The following is a 16324-nucleotide window of genomic DNA, read 5'->3' as shown; positions in this document are numbered from 1 at the left end:
CGGAGAAGAGGATCCCCACGCCACATAATTGTCAAAATGACCAATGTGGAAGCCAAGCAGAGAATCTTAAAGGCAACAAAAACAAAGGGCCAAGTGACATTCAGAGGCAAGCCAATTAGAATCACTCCAGACTTCCCAAACCAAGTCATGAGAGCCAGAAGGGCTTGGAGTAACATATTCCCAATTCTGAAAGAAAACAACTTCCAGCCAAAAATTTCCTACCCAGCAAAACTTTCTATCAAATTAGATAGAGAAATAAGAAGCTTCCATGACAAACAGAAACTGAAGGAATTTATGTCTTCAAAACCAGCACTAGAGAAAATACTCAAAGAGATTAACTACAAAGAAGAAATAGGTAACACACACCAGAACCAGAGAAACAAGAGTTTCCATCCAACAGACAACTAAGATTGGTTATCTGTGGAGATTCATTATTTATGTTAGTATTTTACCTATCTCTAAATGGTATTGTTTGCCTTTATTGTTGTTAATTTTTAGGATTTCTAGTTGGAATATTAATATACCTTCAGATATAGCATTTGGAAATATTTTATCCCATTCTATTAGTAACTTTTAACTCTGTTTACATTGTCTTTGGATATACAATATTTTTTTATTTTTTAGGGAGTTTGTATATTCTTCTGTTGCCTGTGCCATTGAAATCATATCCAAGAAATCAGTGTCAATTTCATTGTTGTGAGGTTTTATGACCCAGATTTTCTCCTAAAAGTTTATAGTCTTAAGATTTGTACTTAGGTCTTTTATCTATTTTGAGTTAATACTTGTATATGGGATTAGGTAAGGGTCCAATTTTATTCTTTTCCATGTAATTATTATGTTTCAACAATATTTAGTGAAAAGATTATTATTTCCACCACCAAATGTTCGTGGAAACCTTGTCAAAAATAACTTGACAATATAGGGAAGAATTTAGCTCTAGGCTTGTATTTAACTCCAATGGTTTATATATCTGCCTTTAGAATAGTATTACACTGTTTCAATTATTGTAGCTTTATATGGTTTGAAATCAGAAAATATATATCTTCTAGCTTTGTTCTTTTCCAGGATCGTTTTGGGTATCTAGAATCCATATTCCATATTAGGATAGATTTCTTTCTGAAAAATAAATATATAAATATATGATAGTTTCACCTAAAAAAATAGAAAAAAATATCCTGTCATAAGAAAGAAAGCAAAAAGAAATATTGAAATGTTATCTTTAAGTCATCAAAAGCTTGGTATCAGACAAATGAAACTGTTATGTGAGATTATCATTTTTAATTTTGGATAAATTGCTATAATACTAGATGTCAACCACTAAGCCAAGAATGGGAGGGAGGGATGGGGAGAGAATGGGGTGGGGATCGGGTGGGGGCTGACTGGGCGATGTGTGCATGTATGCCTACAAAAGTTTGTATCCCACTATGATGTATGAATACAGTGCACCAATAAAATAAAATAAAATTATAAAACATTGAAAAAAGAAATTGAAGAAGATCTTAGAAGATGGAAGGATCTTCCATGTTCATGGATTGGCAGAATAAATATCATTAAAATGGCCATCTTTCCAATAGTGATCTACAGATTTAACGCAATGCCCATTAAACTACCAAGATCATTCCTCACAGACATAGAAACCTCAGTCCTTAAATTTATCTGGAATAGCAAAAAGCCCAGAATAGCCAAGGTAGTTCTAAGCATCAAAAACCATGCAGGAGGAATCACGATACCTGACTTTAAACTATACTACAAAGACATTGTAATAAAAACATCATGGTACTGGCAAAAAAACAGATAAATAGACCAATGGAGCAGAATAGAAGACACAGAAACAAGTCCACACACTTTCAGCCAACTGATTTTTGACAAAGGGGCCAAAAACATACACTAGAAAAAAGATAGCCTCTTCAACAAATGGTGTTGGCAAAACTGGTTAACCATATGCAGAAAATTGGAAATTAATCCCACTTTTTCACCCTGTACAAAAGTCAATTCAAGATGGATCAAAGACTTGGAAATCAAACCGGAGACCTTGAAGCTCCTTGTAGAGGGCATTGGTCCAACACTGCAACACACATGCGCAGATAAAAACTTTCTCAACAAGACCCCAAAGGCACAACAAATTAAAAGGCAAATCAATACATGGGATTGCATGAAACTGAAGAGCTGCTGTTCAGCAAAGGAAACTGTCAAGAACCTCAATTGAGAGCCAACAGAATGGGAGAAGATTTTTGCCACCTACACCACCTATAGAGGAGTAATATCTAAAATATACAGAGAACTGAAGAAACTCAACACTAAGAAAACAAAGCATTCAATAACAAAATGGGCAAATAAACTAAATAGACACTTCACAAAAGAAGAAATTCAAATGGCCAATAAATGCATGAAAAAATGCTCAACATCACTGGCAATCAGAGAGAAGCAAATCAAAAATACCCTGAGATTTCACCTAACTCCAACTAGAATGGCAATCATTCAAAACACAAACAACAACAGATGCTGGCGAGGATGTGGAGAATTGGGCACTCTAAGACATTGTTGGTGGGATTGCAAATTAGTGCAACCACTTTGGAAAACAGTATGGAGGATCCTCAGAAGAATGGGAACAAATCTACCATTTGATCCAGCAATACCACTGTTGGGTATCTACCCAAAAGAAAAGAAACCAAACTACCAAATAATGCATGTGTATCTATGTTCATAGCTGCACAATTCACCATAACCAAACTATGGAACCAGCCAAGATGTCCATCAACAGATGAATATATTACAAAACTGTGGGATATATACACAATGGAATTTTACTCAGCCATTAAAAAAAACTCAATTACATCATTTTCAGAGAAATGGATGGAACTGGAGGACATTATGCTAAGTGAGATTAGTCAGTCACAAAATATAAGAAAGCAGATGCTTTCCTTAATATGTGAGAGTTAGGGAGAAATGGGTCATAGGAGGCACTCTAGATGAAAAAGGAAATCCTATAGAGGAGCAAACAAGGCAACCTAATAGAGGAGTAAGGAGGGGGGAAGAGGGAAATCTCTAAAACACACAATGTACTTAAACATATTAAAGTCAATCACTAAGCCAAGCAAGGGAGGGAGGGATTGGGAGGGAATGGGGTGGGAATTGGGTAGGGGTTAAGTCAGTGATGTTTACATGTATGTACACACAAGTTTTTTTTTAACCCAATATGATGTATGAATATAATGCAGCAATAAAAAAATTTTTTTAAGATTCAGGAATTGTCAAGAAAAATAAAGCATAGGTACTTCTCTTTTGTCACGTATCAAAATCAAAGCAGAATGTAGGAAGAACAACATATAGGAGTTACATAATTTTCCTCATTTCTCTGGCATGAGGTTTCTAGAGTTAAAGACTGTGTGATTGCGTCAAGACTTTAAGGCTTCATTTACAAGCTGTGGAAACTAGTGAAAATGGAAAGCCAGGAAGAAGCCAAATTCTTCATTCATTCCCTCATCCAGGAATTATCTTATTTGGATTTTTTGTTCCAAATTAATTCACCTTAATATATATTCAGTATTCTATTCAGAGCATGGTCCTCCTCTTACTTGTCTTGAGGCTATTTCTACTAGCAGCTAGATGAACTCAATGAGAAGAAAGGGACCTATAATTGAACGAATTTGACAATCAAGCAAGGTGACACCACTAAGATGAGAACTGGAAAATTTATATTTAATTCCAATTTATTGTGCCATTCTATGATTAGCATGGATAACTGGGAGTTGGTTGTATTCTCATTATTCTTTACTATGAAGTCATGGGGAGATTCTTTTACAGAAAGCCTACTTGGTTGGAGAAACCTGACCTGAATATTTTTTCTGGCTAAAATAATTTCTTCCATGTCATATGGCAAAAATACAAACTCTTGCTCAAAAATACACCAAACTGCTCTAAATATCAGCACCTCAGCTTCATAAGTCTTAGTTAAAGGACACTTTCTGTTTGGTCAGGAATATTTTCTTTCTATTTCATCAAGAATAAAAGTTGGGCTCTTGAACTTTTCACAAGAGAAACAAATTTATATCCTGTGCAAATATAAACTGCTTAACTTTCACTTCAGAAAACATGGAATATATGTTCACTATCTGTACATATGTTCACTATCTGTATAAGACTAACTGTGACCTGTGTACTGATCTGATGAACCCTGCTTTCTTTTTGTAAAATAATATATATGTTTATATGGGCCTAAAAAAGGATATATATATATATATATATATGATATATATTCTTAGAAAAAGGGATAGTTTTATATATATAATAACTATGTCTACCCATACATGTTGAGATTACTGCTTTTTTGTTTTCTTTACCACTTCTATATATTTTTGCCTATTTAACAATGATCTCTTTTAAAACCAGAAAAGATACTTTAACATCTAATAATTGAGAATCCATGTTAACCATCTGTTTAACATTTTTATGTTCTATCTCTCAATTAACTAAGGTCATTCAAAGATAGTGTACCTGAACTGTATTCCCCTTCCACATATAGAAAGATCTTTATTGAGTTATAATTTAATATTGCCCCCTTCCTTTAAATAGACGCCAAATACATCATTCTTCTTTCTTCTATGAAGTCAGGGTTACAGGTAGTTTCCTTGTATCATCCATAATGTGCTTTTATTCAAGCATTTCCTGATCAATGCTGCTTAAGTGGTATATGGGAGGCGGGAACAGTCTGTAGATGAAACTGTAACTTTCCAACTAACTTAAAATTTTTTGTTCATTTTTCAGGAGGCATAAGACAAATTTAGCATGTAAATTTAGAGTGTAAACTCTACTAAACCACATGTTAAATGTATCTACTCTTTCTACTTTCTTGAGATGACCTCTATTTTATTTTGTCTTTAAAATCATTTTCTTTCAATGAATCTTTCATCTCTAATGTGTATCTAATCTTCTTAGAAGCAGTCAGGCTCTAATTCTTAAATGAATAAAATCTCTTTGAATGACCCTGTAGCAATATCCCAAGTACCCAAAATCAGTGCCTCTGTTTCCCTTATCCCTTCTCCTCAATCCCTATTCTATTGTCCCTTATTTCTATGTCCAAAATGCAAGGAATCTTTTCAGTTTATAGGAATCTTTACTTCAGTGAATGTGAATTACTCAACCAATACCACACAGAAAGCAACAGAAGATTGATGAGAAATCAAGTTGCATGATTTTAAGCATAGTCCTCTTTCCATTAAACTACAAGTGCATTCCAATCCTACTGAGAAGGCAGGGAAATCTACGAAGTATGGACATAAAGGCACATATTTTTAACCTTCCTCACAGCTTTCCTTTGGCTTGGCTTACTTAGGGTTCTGAATAATTTGAATACTAGTCTCAGTCTTTTAACTCCCAAATAGTATACTCCCTCTCTTAGGAATTCTTATTACAAAGTTCTTTATTCGTTCACTTGGATCATCTCTTATGTATCAAGTAGCTGTCATGATTAAAAGACTGTGATTTTATTTAAAAGAATGAACTGGCTTCCTCAAAGAACTGGTATAATGAACAGAAAACTGAATTTGGAGACCTTGGTTTGGATTCTGATTCTGGCTGAAACTTGCTATCTGTCCTTTTATAGTTGTTTGACCTCACTGGGTTTCATATTTTCATTTTAAAATTAAAGAAGGATAATATGATTTGTCTTGTAAGAGAATTGCTCTAATAGCTGCCATATTTAAAAGCTAATAAGTGCCCCTGCCACTGCAAGTATTTGGTGTACAAAATTTCATTTATTCTTCAAATGACCATGGTGATGATAAGTATGCTATTTTTCCCATACTATACTGATAAAAAAAACTAAATCTGGGTGGTTGTGTAACATTCCCAAGACACATAAGGCTGTCACAGAGCTTTATGGTGATCTGATCTAGACCAACTATAGAACCTTCTTGCCAGAATCCATCGTGACCCACACCCACCCCCAATTTTTTGAACACACAGTCAAAAACATTAAGCTGTCTAATTTTATTTTTTTCTCCTGATAATCCAACTACTGAAACATCTAAGGTGTGGCTAAATATACACTTTTGATTGTTTTGTTGTTGTTGTTGTTGTTGTTGTTGTTGTTGTTGTTGTCCAATAATCACCTCAAATGTCCAAAGAGAACCTGGAAAACTCATGTCTTTCTGGATGACTTTCATAATAGAGAGGTTCTGAGTAGGTTCCTTAAAGCTGTGCTTCAGATGTCCCAAACTTTCTAAATATTTTCTTGTTTCTCTTCAATCTTTCATTGCCTTGCCTTTCCTGAAAAGTCTAGAGGGCCAGTTTAAGCCAAATATGAATGTTGGAAGCTTTTCTCTTGAGGAGAAAAAGAAATGATAATCTAGTCCCTTGAAATTCCAGTTAACTCATTTATAAACCAGAGATGGATTCCATGAGATACATGAACACTTTCTCCAGAATTGTTGCCAGACTTGGTATAGGCTGGTCCATTAGGAATACATAATAGAATATTCTTCACAACTTAATTCTTCAACTGCACTTTGATCAACAGTTCATTACCTAAGTTAGATCTGCCAAAAGAGGCAAACTCTTTAGCCTACTTGTCCCATATTTGCATGAATATTATGCTGTGAATGTTACGCTACTTTGAACTTCAAAAGAACTTCCTGGCCTCATTGACTAAAACTTTAACAGCAGAGCATAATGGAGTTACAGAAAGATCTTTTCCTGGCTAAAGACCTCAAAACCTTGCTGATGCTGGACAGTAGCAAACTTTTACATAAGCAACAAATGGCTCATTCATCCATTGCAGTGTACTATCAGTGTTTCCTGGTCTCCTGGGCCTGTCTTCCCTCTTGGGAGAGCAATTGTAACCATGGCTAATTAGCTAGCAGCAAGTGGCAGCACAGACCTTCCTCGTTTCTTGTGAAAAGAGCTTCCTTCAAACAAGGTATTTTTTTTCAAACCACTTCAGATTTCTATGGCAAATGAGAGAGCATCTTTCATCATAACTTCATCCCCCACATTCCATCCTGATACCCCAAGCAGGAAAGGAAATGGGCTTTCGAATACCTTCCTTGACCAAACTAGCTCTAGTGATCAAAAACTTTGGTTTCCTTGAATAAAAGAGAGTTGGGCAGCAAGGAGACACAGGAAGGTTTATTACTTGTACACTTACACAACTTCCTAAATTTTTCTCGGTTGTTTTTAAATTTCAAAAATAACCCTCTTTTGCATGTATGTCTATACCATCATGTACCCCATTAAGATGTAAGACTATAATGCATCAATAATTTTTTTAACAATCCAAAAAACAAAAATAACCCTCTTTTACCTCCAGTGGCTTCCATAAATACCCTTCTCTAGAACTAGACAGTAAGCATATGGGAAATGAGACACGCTTTTACTATAAGAACTTAACTCCTAGTGTAAAAAGTTAATATTTGCCAATTGTGGAAACTTTGGAATAGATAGAAGAAGCACAGAGAAAAAATATCATTCATAGATCTATCATATAGAGATTTTTTAAAAATTAATTCCCTACTGCATACCATACATAAATATAAATGCCAGACAGAACAGAGAACTATGGGTAAACTCCCAAATTATAGTGCTGCAGAAGAAAATACACAAATATAAGGTAGGAAAAACTTTCTAAGAATAAGAAATCCACCAGCCATACAGGAAATGAATGACATATCTGACCTAAAATTTAAAAACTTCAACAAAATACAACTCTTATACAAAGCTTAAAATGAATGACAAACTGAGAAAATAATATATGAAATAAAAAGGCTAATAAAATTGGAATGAATATTAATAAATTATAAATAAATGAGTCAAGGAGCCCAAACTCAATATAGGCAATTGGCTGAGGAAATCCAATTGACCTGAGCCAGAGCCAGAGGTGCACACCTGCAATCTCAGCTACTTGGGAAGTTGAGGCAGGAGGCTCACCAGTTCAAGTTCAGGCTGGGCAATTCAGCAAAACCCTGTCGCAATTTAAAATAAGAAGGACTAGGGGTATGGCTCAGTGATACAGTGCTTACTACTGTGTCCAAAGCCCTAGGTTCAATCCTCAGTAGTTTGGTGAAAGTAAAAAAAAAAAAAAAAGGAAAAGGAAAAAAGGGAAGAAATGAAACCCAGTTGAACTAAAATGTGGTTGAAAAGATGCTATAGAACTTGGTGCACACTTGGGAATTTGATATAGGAGGATTAGATTTGAGGACAGCCCAGCAATTTAGTGGGACCCTATTTCAGAGCAAAAAATAAAATAGGGATGGGATTGTGACCTGAAGTAGAATATTTCTGCGTTTAATACCTAGTATAAAGGAAACAAAATAATAAGATACTATGGTAATAGGAAACTATCAAAGCAAAACTCAAATATGATTTCTCCTATTAAATAGAGAGTTTAATGTTATTGGTGAAGACATTAGAAATAGACTCCCATATTAGATGGTAGGACTGCAAATTAATACAACTTATTTGAAGAGCAATTAGGCAGTACTTATCAAGATTAAAACTGAACATACTCTTTGTCTAAAAATTCCTCAGAAATACTTCCATTAGTTTCTAATGATGTCTAATGTCTTACTTGTAATGATAAAATCTGGAAGCAACCTATATATCTACAAATAGAGACTGGTTAAATAAACCATGGCACACATATGAAATTGGAAACTATAAAAGCATTAGAGAAAATGTGTTGGCTGTTGTATTGCAATGTTCTGACATGGAATGATGTCCTAGACATATTATTGAGTAAAACCAAAATGTGTAAAAGAAAAACATATAGACATGTACGGATGGTTTTATAAAACAAAGAAAGCATTTGAAGAGCCCACAGCAAATCATTAATAATGAATACTCCAATAAAATGAATGGGAGTTAAGCAGTACAGGTTCTTTATGAACCCTAGATATTTTCATATTGTTTTGCATACTGAGTAAACATACATTCATTTTCTGTTTTGAGAAATTTAAAAGTAATTTAATATAAGCATTTTTCATTGGCCACCAAATTTTCAATAAGCAGTGTTTTTACTGGTAGTAGTGTGATACTATTTTACCTGAATCATTTTATGTAAACATTCCCCTCTGGACTGACATTTCCAGTTTCTAACTTCTTGCTGTTAGAGATGCAGTATAAATATCTGTCTATACATATTTTGTGTGTATGTTTGTGTCTGTCTGTGTGTCTTAAGAAAACATTAATGGTGGATACGCTTTGAGGCTTCCCCTAGAGTCCAGATGGCTTTGCACATCTTTGGGACAGTCACACAGAATATTGCTTAGTGGCTCATTCATGAAACAATCATGACCTTAGCTTCATCATCTAACTAAAATCCTCAAATATTAGACCAAAATTGAGTTCCTTAGGACATCTGTTACATAATCACTTTGACATCAACCAAATACTAAAATGGCTTGAGACAAATTTACAGACACCAGAAAATATTAGTGCTAATTATTGGTGTATAAATATCTCTTAACTTGCATCTTTCTTTGGTTTGTCAACATAGCTCTAAATTTCATGGACAATATACCTCAATATTCATAAACATAATAGTTTAAAGAGAATTATAAGCTTCCTCCATGAAACCATCAGCAATATACCATAAAGAAAATTTCTTTCTAAGAAGAGAGGCATTTTTAAGGCCTGCTGATTGCAAACTGGGCTGAGAATGAACACAAATTGCTTCTATCACATCCATTCAATCAAGGAGTACTTCTGGAAGAGAAACACTTTGAGATGGAATATCTTAAAGTGGAAGAAGGAGGAGGAAGTTTGAGTAATACAATGAGAGTGACTGATCCAAGCATTTTGATGAGGTCATGCCCTGCTAAACTCCCTTTTTGTCTCGATCATACTAGATATCAATCAGGCTTAAGAGCCCAACCAAAATCACTATTTCTCCTAAAAGAAGACAAAGTTTCCTATGAAAAGAAATAATGGGAAAGAAATGCATATAACAAAGGAATAAACTTGGCAGTGTCCCCCTTGTCAGCAAGCCTCTGCCTGATATATTTAACTTATGCTGATAATGGAGATAAATGTTAAATGATGGACTTCAGATGTTGCTATAGTTCCTACCAAGAATATTTTCATAGCTCCTTCTCATGAATATGTTCAGTGGAGCATAGAATGCCCCTCTTGGAACTAATTCCACTGTGTGCTTCTTTTTGATGGAACATAAAGGAGAACTAGCTATCGCTTTTCCTTATACTTAGTGTGAGCATCCATCTCAGAGGTGGCTGCAAGTGGCCCAAAGAAGGTGAGGGTCATACTATGCAAAGGCAGCAGAAAGCTCCTAATAAGAACAGAGGTGTCAGTGGTTACTCATAAATCTCCCACATTCAACGGCAAAAAGGGTTAATTATCCCCCCACAATCTGTCCTGCCACTCTCTGCTTTCTACAGTGTGTTAGCCCATCACACGGATCGCTGACTTTCTAGAAATATTCCCTTGCTTTGCAGAGATGTTCTTTTCAATAAATGGCATTCAATTTACTAAGGGTCCCTGGAATCTCAATTTCCTCAAAGGATTTTTTCATCTGAATCCAGTTCATGTGAAGGTTTCTTCCTTTTTCGTCTTTCGGCATAAGGGAATAGGCAGAGCCTCCTTTAATTTTTCTTTCTTTCTTTTTTTTTCTTTTTCTGTGTTATTCTTTTTCATAAACTGAAAACCTTTGCTGAAGAGTCTTAAATTTGGGAAAAATCCAACTCATCTGTCAGATATTTCTAGAGTTACGTAAAATGGAATGAGATTTGTACAGTTTAGCACAGGAAAGGGAAACTAGGCTAATGTGTTATGTGTTCTATGAGATGAAAACTATATGATAATCAGAAAAACAGCCCCAAATTTAGTTGGCTGGATCCAAAGCTCTCATTCTTTTATCAACTCATGCATAAACCAGTAACATTCAATTTCTTCTCATAGAATAATGGCATGGCCACATTTGGGCTAAATCACAATCCCTGAAGATTATAACCACATTTTCAAAGAAATTATAAGGAAGTATATTATCTTTTAAACTCAAAACACTTACGTTTTGCTTGCTCTGCTCTGCTTCCTTCTAGAAAAAGAAAGAACAACAACAAGGAAATGATGTATTTCATGTCTCCCATTCTCGACTTTTTTCTCATTAGGGCCACAGCAAAACACAAATCAGAACCTTCGAGGAGTCGTGTACTCAAGCTGTTGGGAAGAAAGCATAAAAAAAAGACTTAAAAGAAATCCCCTGAGACTGAGGAAGATTATTGATTCCCAGGTTTCTAACTTGTTAGAAAAAATGCTGAATAATTTATATAAGTGTGAGCATTGTTTGCCTGCATAAGAGAAAGGACTTGTTTCTCCTATGTTGCAAAGATTGTGGGAGAAAATTCAAGTGAATGAGCATGCATTCCTATCCAACACTGAGGCTAAATCCTTATAAGCAAGTCATAAGAAAACAAAAATAAAATTTGAAATCCTCCTTTCTAAGGGAATTGAAGTTGTTTTTCAGGAGATTTGGGAGAAAGAAAGGAGAAATTTGAGTCTGCAAAAGGGCTATTTTGTTAAACAAGGTAAAATGCATCAGACTCAAGCAATTTCTGAAATGAAAGTTAAGTAATCTCAGCTTGAGGACTACTTTATCATTAATCCTTCAGAGACCAACTACTAATTGATCAATGTTTGTCTTGTGTCCTCTTTAAGATCTGCAAGGATCTTTGGTTTGGCTATTTCTGTTGGAAAAGATAGACATAACTAACAAATGGATGCAATTCAACACCTGAAAAGTTTTATTACTTAGAATGGTTTAAGCATATTCCTCCCACCTCCCTTTAAATCCCATTGTAAAATGGAAATCTAAAACAATATATTTTAAAGGAAATTAGGCAAACTTAAATAGATAATTCACAAGCTACTATGTTTTTTTATTAAAAAAAAAAACATGAAATCGGCACTTCCGGTAAAAGGGGTAGGAATCTCAAGCCTTTGAGACCTGAAACACTGAAAGTTTGCTGTAACTCATTTCCAGTCACAAGCCATTTCCATAGACTTTAAAATTTGCAAAAAAATTTTCCAGTAGGAGATTGGAAAGTATTTCAGTAGTCTAGAAACACAGTATTCTATCTAGGGTTAACCCTGGATAGGAACCAAACTCTGATTTTTTCAGAGAGTTCAATCTAAATATTGAGCATGAAGAAATCGAAGGAATGCAGGATGCTCATTTTAGAGAACTGAATGTCTTTGGGATCTGAAGTAGATGCTACAGCTCCTACTTTAAATGCTATCAAGTTGCCAGAATCATTCAAAATCCATTGTTTCAACTTGTGAATATGTGACAGAGGACAGACTGATCAGACTGGTCATAAAAGAAGAATTTATGCTACTAGGCAAGATTTGCAGCACCCATATGCCTTCTTTTTTACCTTCTTCTTCTTCTTAGAAATGGATCAAATTCTCCTTGGATATTGTTCCTAGCCTTTCAAAGTCCTGGGTTTAGATGACTTTGTAAGTTTATGGTCCACTTTTAATCTCTCAGAATATCTCTGTAGCCTGAGAACTACTAGGTTCCCTTGAGGTAGGGAAATTTCATTCACAGTTTAATCTTGGTGAGGTTCTTCCTGAGGCTACTTTAATAAGCCTATTCTCTAAGCCTCAAAAAAGAGATATTTTTAACTACTGAAATCCAATTTATCACAATCATATATGAATCTCAGAGGATGTTTCTGAAACCACGGCTTTTGAGTCTCCCCATGCAAGAACCAACAGAGTTGTTTTTCTTGTACAATGGTTGGGATTCGGTGAACAGTAGCATTGCTTCATAACTCAAGCTGGCAAGAACACGGCCCTTAGAATTTTTTTTTAATTTTTTTGCTTTTCTTGGGTCCTAGCTAGTGTTATGAGCAAATAGAAAAGTTGGTGACTAGAGAGCAATTAATCTCTTTTGGCATTCCTGTCATCTATGTGGCCTCCCAGGCGGTGATGGAGAACATCAGAAAATGAATCGTTTTATAAATATTCACTTTTGATTTACAAGATCCTGAAGTCTTGCCTTTGTATTCTATGCAGAAATATGAACTAAGAAGAGTTCCCTCCCTCGGTCTCTCTATCCATTTAACTTTTTATTTGGGGTGGTGGGGTGCCTCAAGACATTTGTTGGGACTGCAGCAGTAAACATAAGCAGGCATTGCTCAGCAAACATCCAACTCATTCTTGCAAAGAGCCAAACTGTCCTTAATTTTTCAAATTATACTTTGACCCAGTTAACTGGAGTTATTTCTGCATTAACTCTCTGTCTGCTTCACACAGGCTGTTGTGCCATCGAACTTGCACTGGCTCTTTCACAGGTTACTTAGAAACGCAGCCACTGATGAGTTTTGGGGGGAACCAGGACCCAACAAGACCCAACAAGAAAGCAACCAAGAAAACAAATCTCTGCAAATAATAGTGGGTATGAGGGTGGCATAGGAGAGTGGTGGGCTTTATAAGAGGACAAGAAGGTGTCAGTTACCAAGGGAAAGGTATTGATTAAGGAGTCTTCATGAAATAAGCATTTACATTGATCCTTAACATCAAGCCAAGGGACCAACTGCTCTTTGCCCAGCTGTAACTGCAAGGATATCTGGCCCATCACTTCCAGAACTGATCTCCTGGGGAGAACAGAAGCAGCGTCATCCCCAGAGGAAGGCTCAGGGATGAGCACTTCAGCCAGTTTTCTGCCATACAGTGTCTTTTTAATCCTTCCAGGAGGCTTGACTGACCTTGTAATCTCACATTTACTCTTATCTGTGGTACAGCCCCTCGGGTAGTAATTTTCTTTCTGACAAACAATAAGAAAGACACCAGAGTCCCACGCCCTTGTCTATCAGCTGAAATCCTCATGCCACACTAACACCCGCTCAGTTAACTTCTGGTGGGCTGAAACATGGCAGTGCTTGCCCAGGGGATCTCCTGTCATGGGCAATGCCTTCATTGCTGCTCATGATTGACAAACAATGCTTACTATTTGGCTGGCAAAACACCTTCCTATTTATCATTTCATTTTATTCCACACAATCCACCTTCAAAATGGGCACAGAGTGGGTAAGGGTACTCCAATGAACTGAGTTCGTAGCAGGGCTGAAAGAGACTGGAAGGCAGGTTTTCCAGGCCCCTGTCCCAGTAATACCACTTGCTTCTGAGTCTAGTGTCTCAAGCTCTGACCCCAGATGTCTGGGCCAGAAAACAAGGCAAATGTCCAGGGGATACAGGAGCCTCTCGCCCATACACCCTGTTTTACTAACTTTAACACGCATTAATCAGCTACTGGTCCAGGACACTTCAGCATATGAGAAAAGAAGCTCCTGAACACAAACGATTATCAAAGGGACTACAGAGCTCACTTAGGTACCCTAGAGGCCACCAAGTTGTAGAAATGCAATCCTGCTGGGTAAAGAGTTCAAATCCAGAGCCCCCAACCTGTCTGGGTTGGGCGCCTCAGGCAACACCTCCATCCCTGCCACCGGCAGCTGCACTTTAGAAGGGGTCCGGATTGCAGGTCAGAGAGTTCAAGGTGCCCAGGGAAATTTCCAGGGTAGGCTCCAGCCAACAGCCGGCAGCGGCAGCCCACCTGTGCAAAGGCTGGAAGGGGAGGTGGGGAAGCGGGTGCCGAGCATTGCTCACTGACCTGGGCTCCGGCCTCCTCCGTCTGCCACGCGTGCACGCGCTCCGATCTTCCCCGGGCGCTCCTCCGAGGTCTGGGGCTTGCAGGTTGTGGCGAGAGCTAGAGTGCGCGCGAGGGGGGAGGGGGGACTCCGAAGTGGGTGGGAGAAAAAACATCACCGCCCTCGCACCACGAGGGAGCCGAGGTTCTCTGGCTCCCAGGGGCAGAGCCTAGGCGCGGGCAGGCGCGGCGGCCCGGGGCCACCTGCCCGCTCCCCACTTGGCGCGAGAGACCAGCAGTTCGGCGGGCGCGAGCGGGAAGTCAGCGACCACGCAACAGCAGCGAGCACGCACCCCTACTCCTTTATTCCTGCTCCCCCAACCCGAAAGTTAAAAACCCGAGAGAAAGTGTGAGGCTCAGCGGGCGACTTTCCCACCACGCAGCGCCCCCGCCACACACCGCCCCCTCCTTGGGCTAGGCGAGCGTTGGGGTCTTAAAGGGACCGCACATCCCCGCCGGCCCCTCCTCCCCCTCTACACTGAGTAAGCCTAGGAGCTCCCCACTACCCGAGCGCGACATGAACACCCTGGCCACTCTTCCAGTTCCCTGCCTGGAAGCCCTGCACCCTCTGCGGGCGGCAAAACGGCTTTGCCGGCTGCACCTGGTTCGGTCCTCAGCTGGTGTGCGGCATACAAGTTGGGCTGGCCCCGCAAACTGCGCTCTTAAGCACGCCACTTAACATTGCAGGGCATTCCCCAGCTCTTCATTGTGGCAAGTGACAAAGGTTCGGTTTCCTTAAAGGCGGTCCAGAGTGGAGGCGATGGAGGGAGCTTAGAAATCTGCGTTCTTCCACAAAGAGGGCTCCTGAGCCCCATGAAAGGGGCCTCTACTGTTAAGCTTCTTGAAGAAAGTTTGGAGTGGCCCACCACAGACACTGCTGCTTTAGCAGTCTGTAAGTTTCTAAATCACTGTAGCAGTGCTGAAACCCTTAGTGAACTTTAGATGGACTACTCCAAATTTGTGTTTATTCTATGAACCATCTGTTATGAAGAATTATCCAAATCCTTTAAGGACCATGAAAGCACATTCATGGTACCCATTTATATTTTAAGCACCTAAATTTGGAAGACAGCTTCTGGGTTTTTTTTTTTCTATACGAATAAGATAATACTGATATTCTCAACATCTGTATGGCACTTTATGTCTTATGGAATACATTCATATACAGTATATCGGTATTAATTTTAAGCCTTCAAAACAAACCCAACAATCAATGGCTTCAATTGTGAGTTGCTGGAGACTTCCAAACCATTCAGCTGAACCTTTTCATTTCACAGAAGAAGAAATTGATGGTGGGTAATGTACCCAAGGTCATACAGCTAGTAAATGCCAGGTTTGAGATTCCAATTTCCCCACATTCAGCTTACTACTCTTTGATTGTTATCTCTGGACCATAGATGAAGACATTGATGCTCAGGGAAATTGTGGCTTGCTGAAACACACACACACACACACACACACACACACACACACACACACACACACCTGAAACGCAGAACAAAGGAAATTAAAACAAGAATAACTGTCCCTTGGAGTTACCTCCTTTTTCTTTCTCCAGGAGTGTTAACATCATCCAGTCAGCCCCTGCATTGCTGGAGATGTTTATTTCACTCTTAACAAAGGAAAGGGAGCCCTTTTTGAAATGTTGCCTTCAGGGCCCCAAAT

The 16324-nt window shown here is 38.0% G+C and overlaps 1 protein-coding gene across 8 annotated transcripts in view; it reads right to left on the bottom strand.

The window, feature by feature from the left end:
• Nucleotides 1-14775, bottom strand: part of CHRDL1 (chordin like 1) — a gene marked incomplete at both ends in the record, with an annotated part of 143356 nt that extends 128581 nt beyond the window's left edge. For 7 of the 8 annotated variants that reach the window (XM_080718409.1, XM_080718411.1, XM_080718407.1 and 4 more), the window contains one exon: nucleotides 11018-11114. In XM_080718409.1, the coding sequence (XP_080574535.1) occupies nucleotides 11018-11114 (97 nt within the window). Of the gene's footprint in view, nucleotides 1-11017; nucleotides 11167-14623 lie in introns of those variants that run through there. The other variant, XM_080718406.1, reaches the window with a different exon arrangement.
• Nucleotides 14776-16324: the final 1549 nt, after the last annotated feature.

Source organism: Muscardinus avellanarius, assembly GCF_963383645.1.
Source record: "Muscardinus avellanarius genome assembly, chromosome: X".
Taxonomy (NCBI): Eukaryota; Metazoa; Chordata; class Mammalia; order Rodentia; family Gliridae; genus Muscardinus; species Muscardinus avellanarius.
This window is presented reverse-complemented; position numbering and strand designations above follow the sequence as displayed.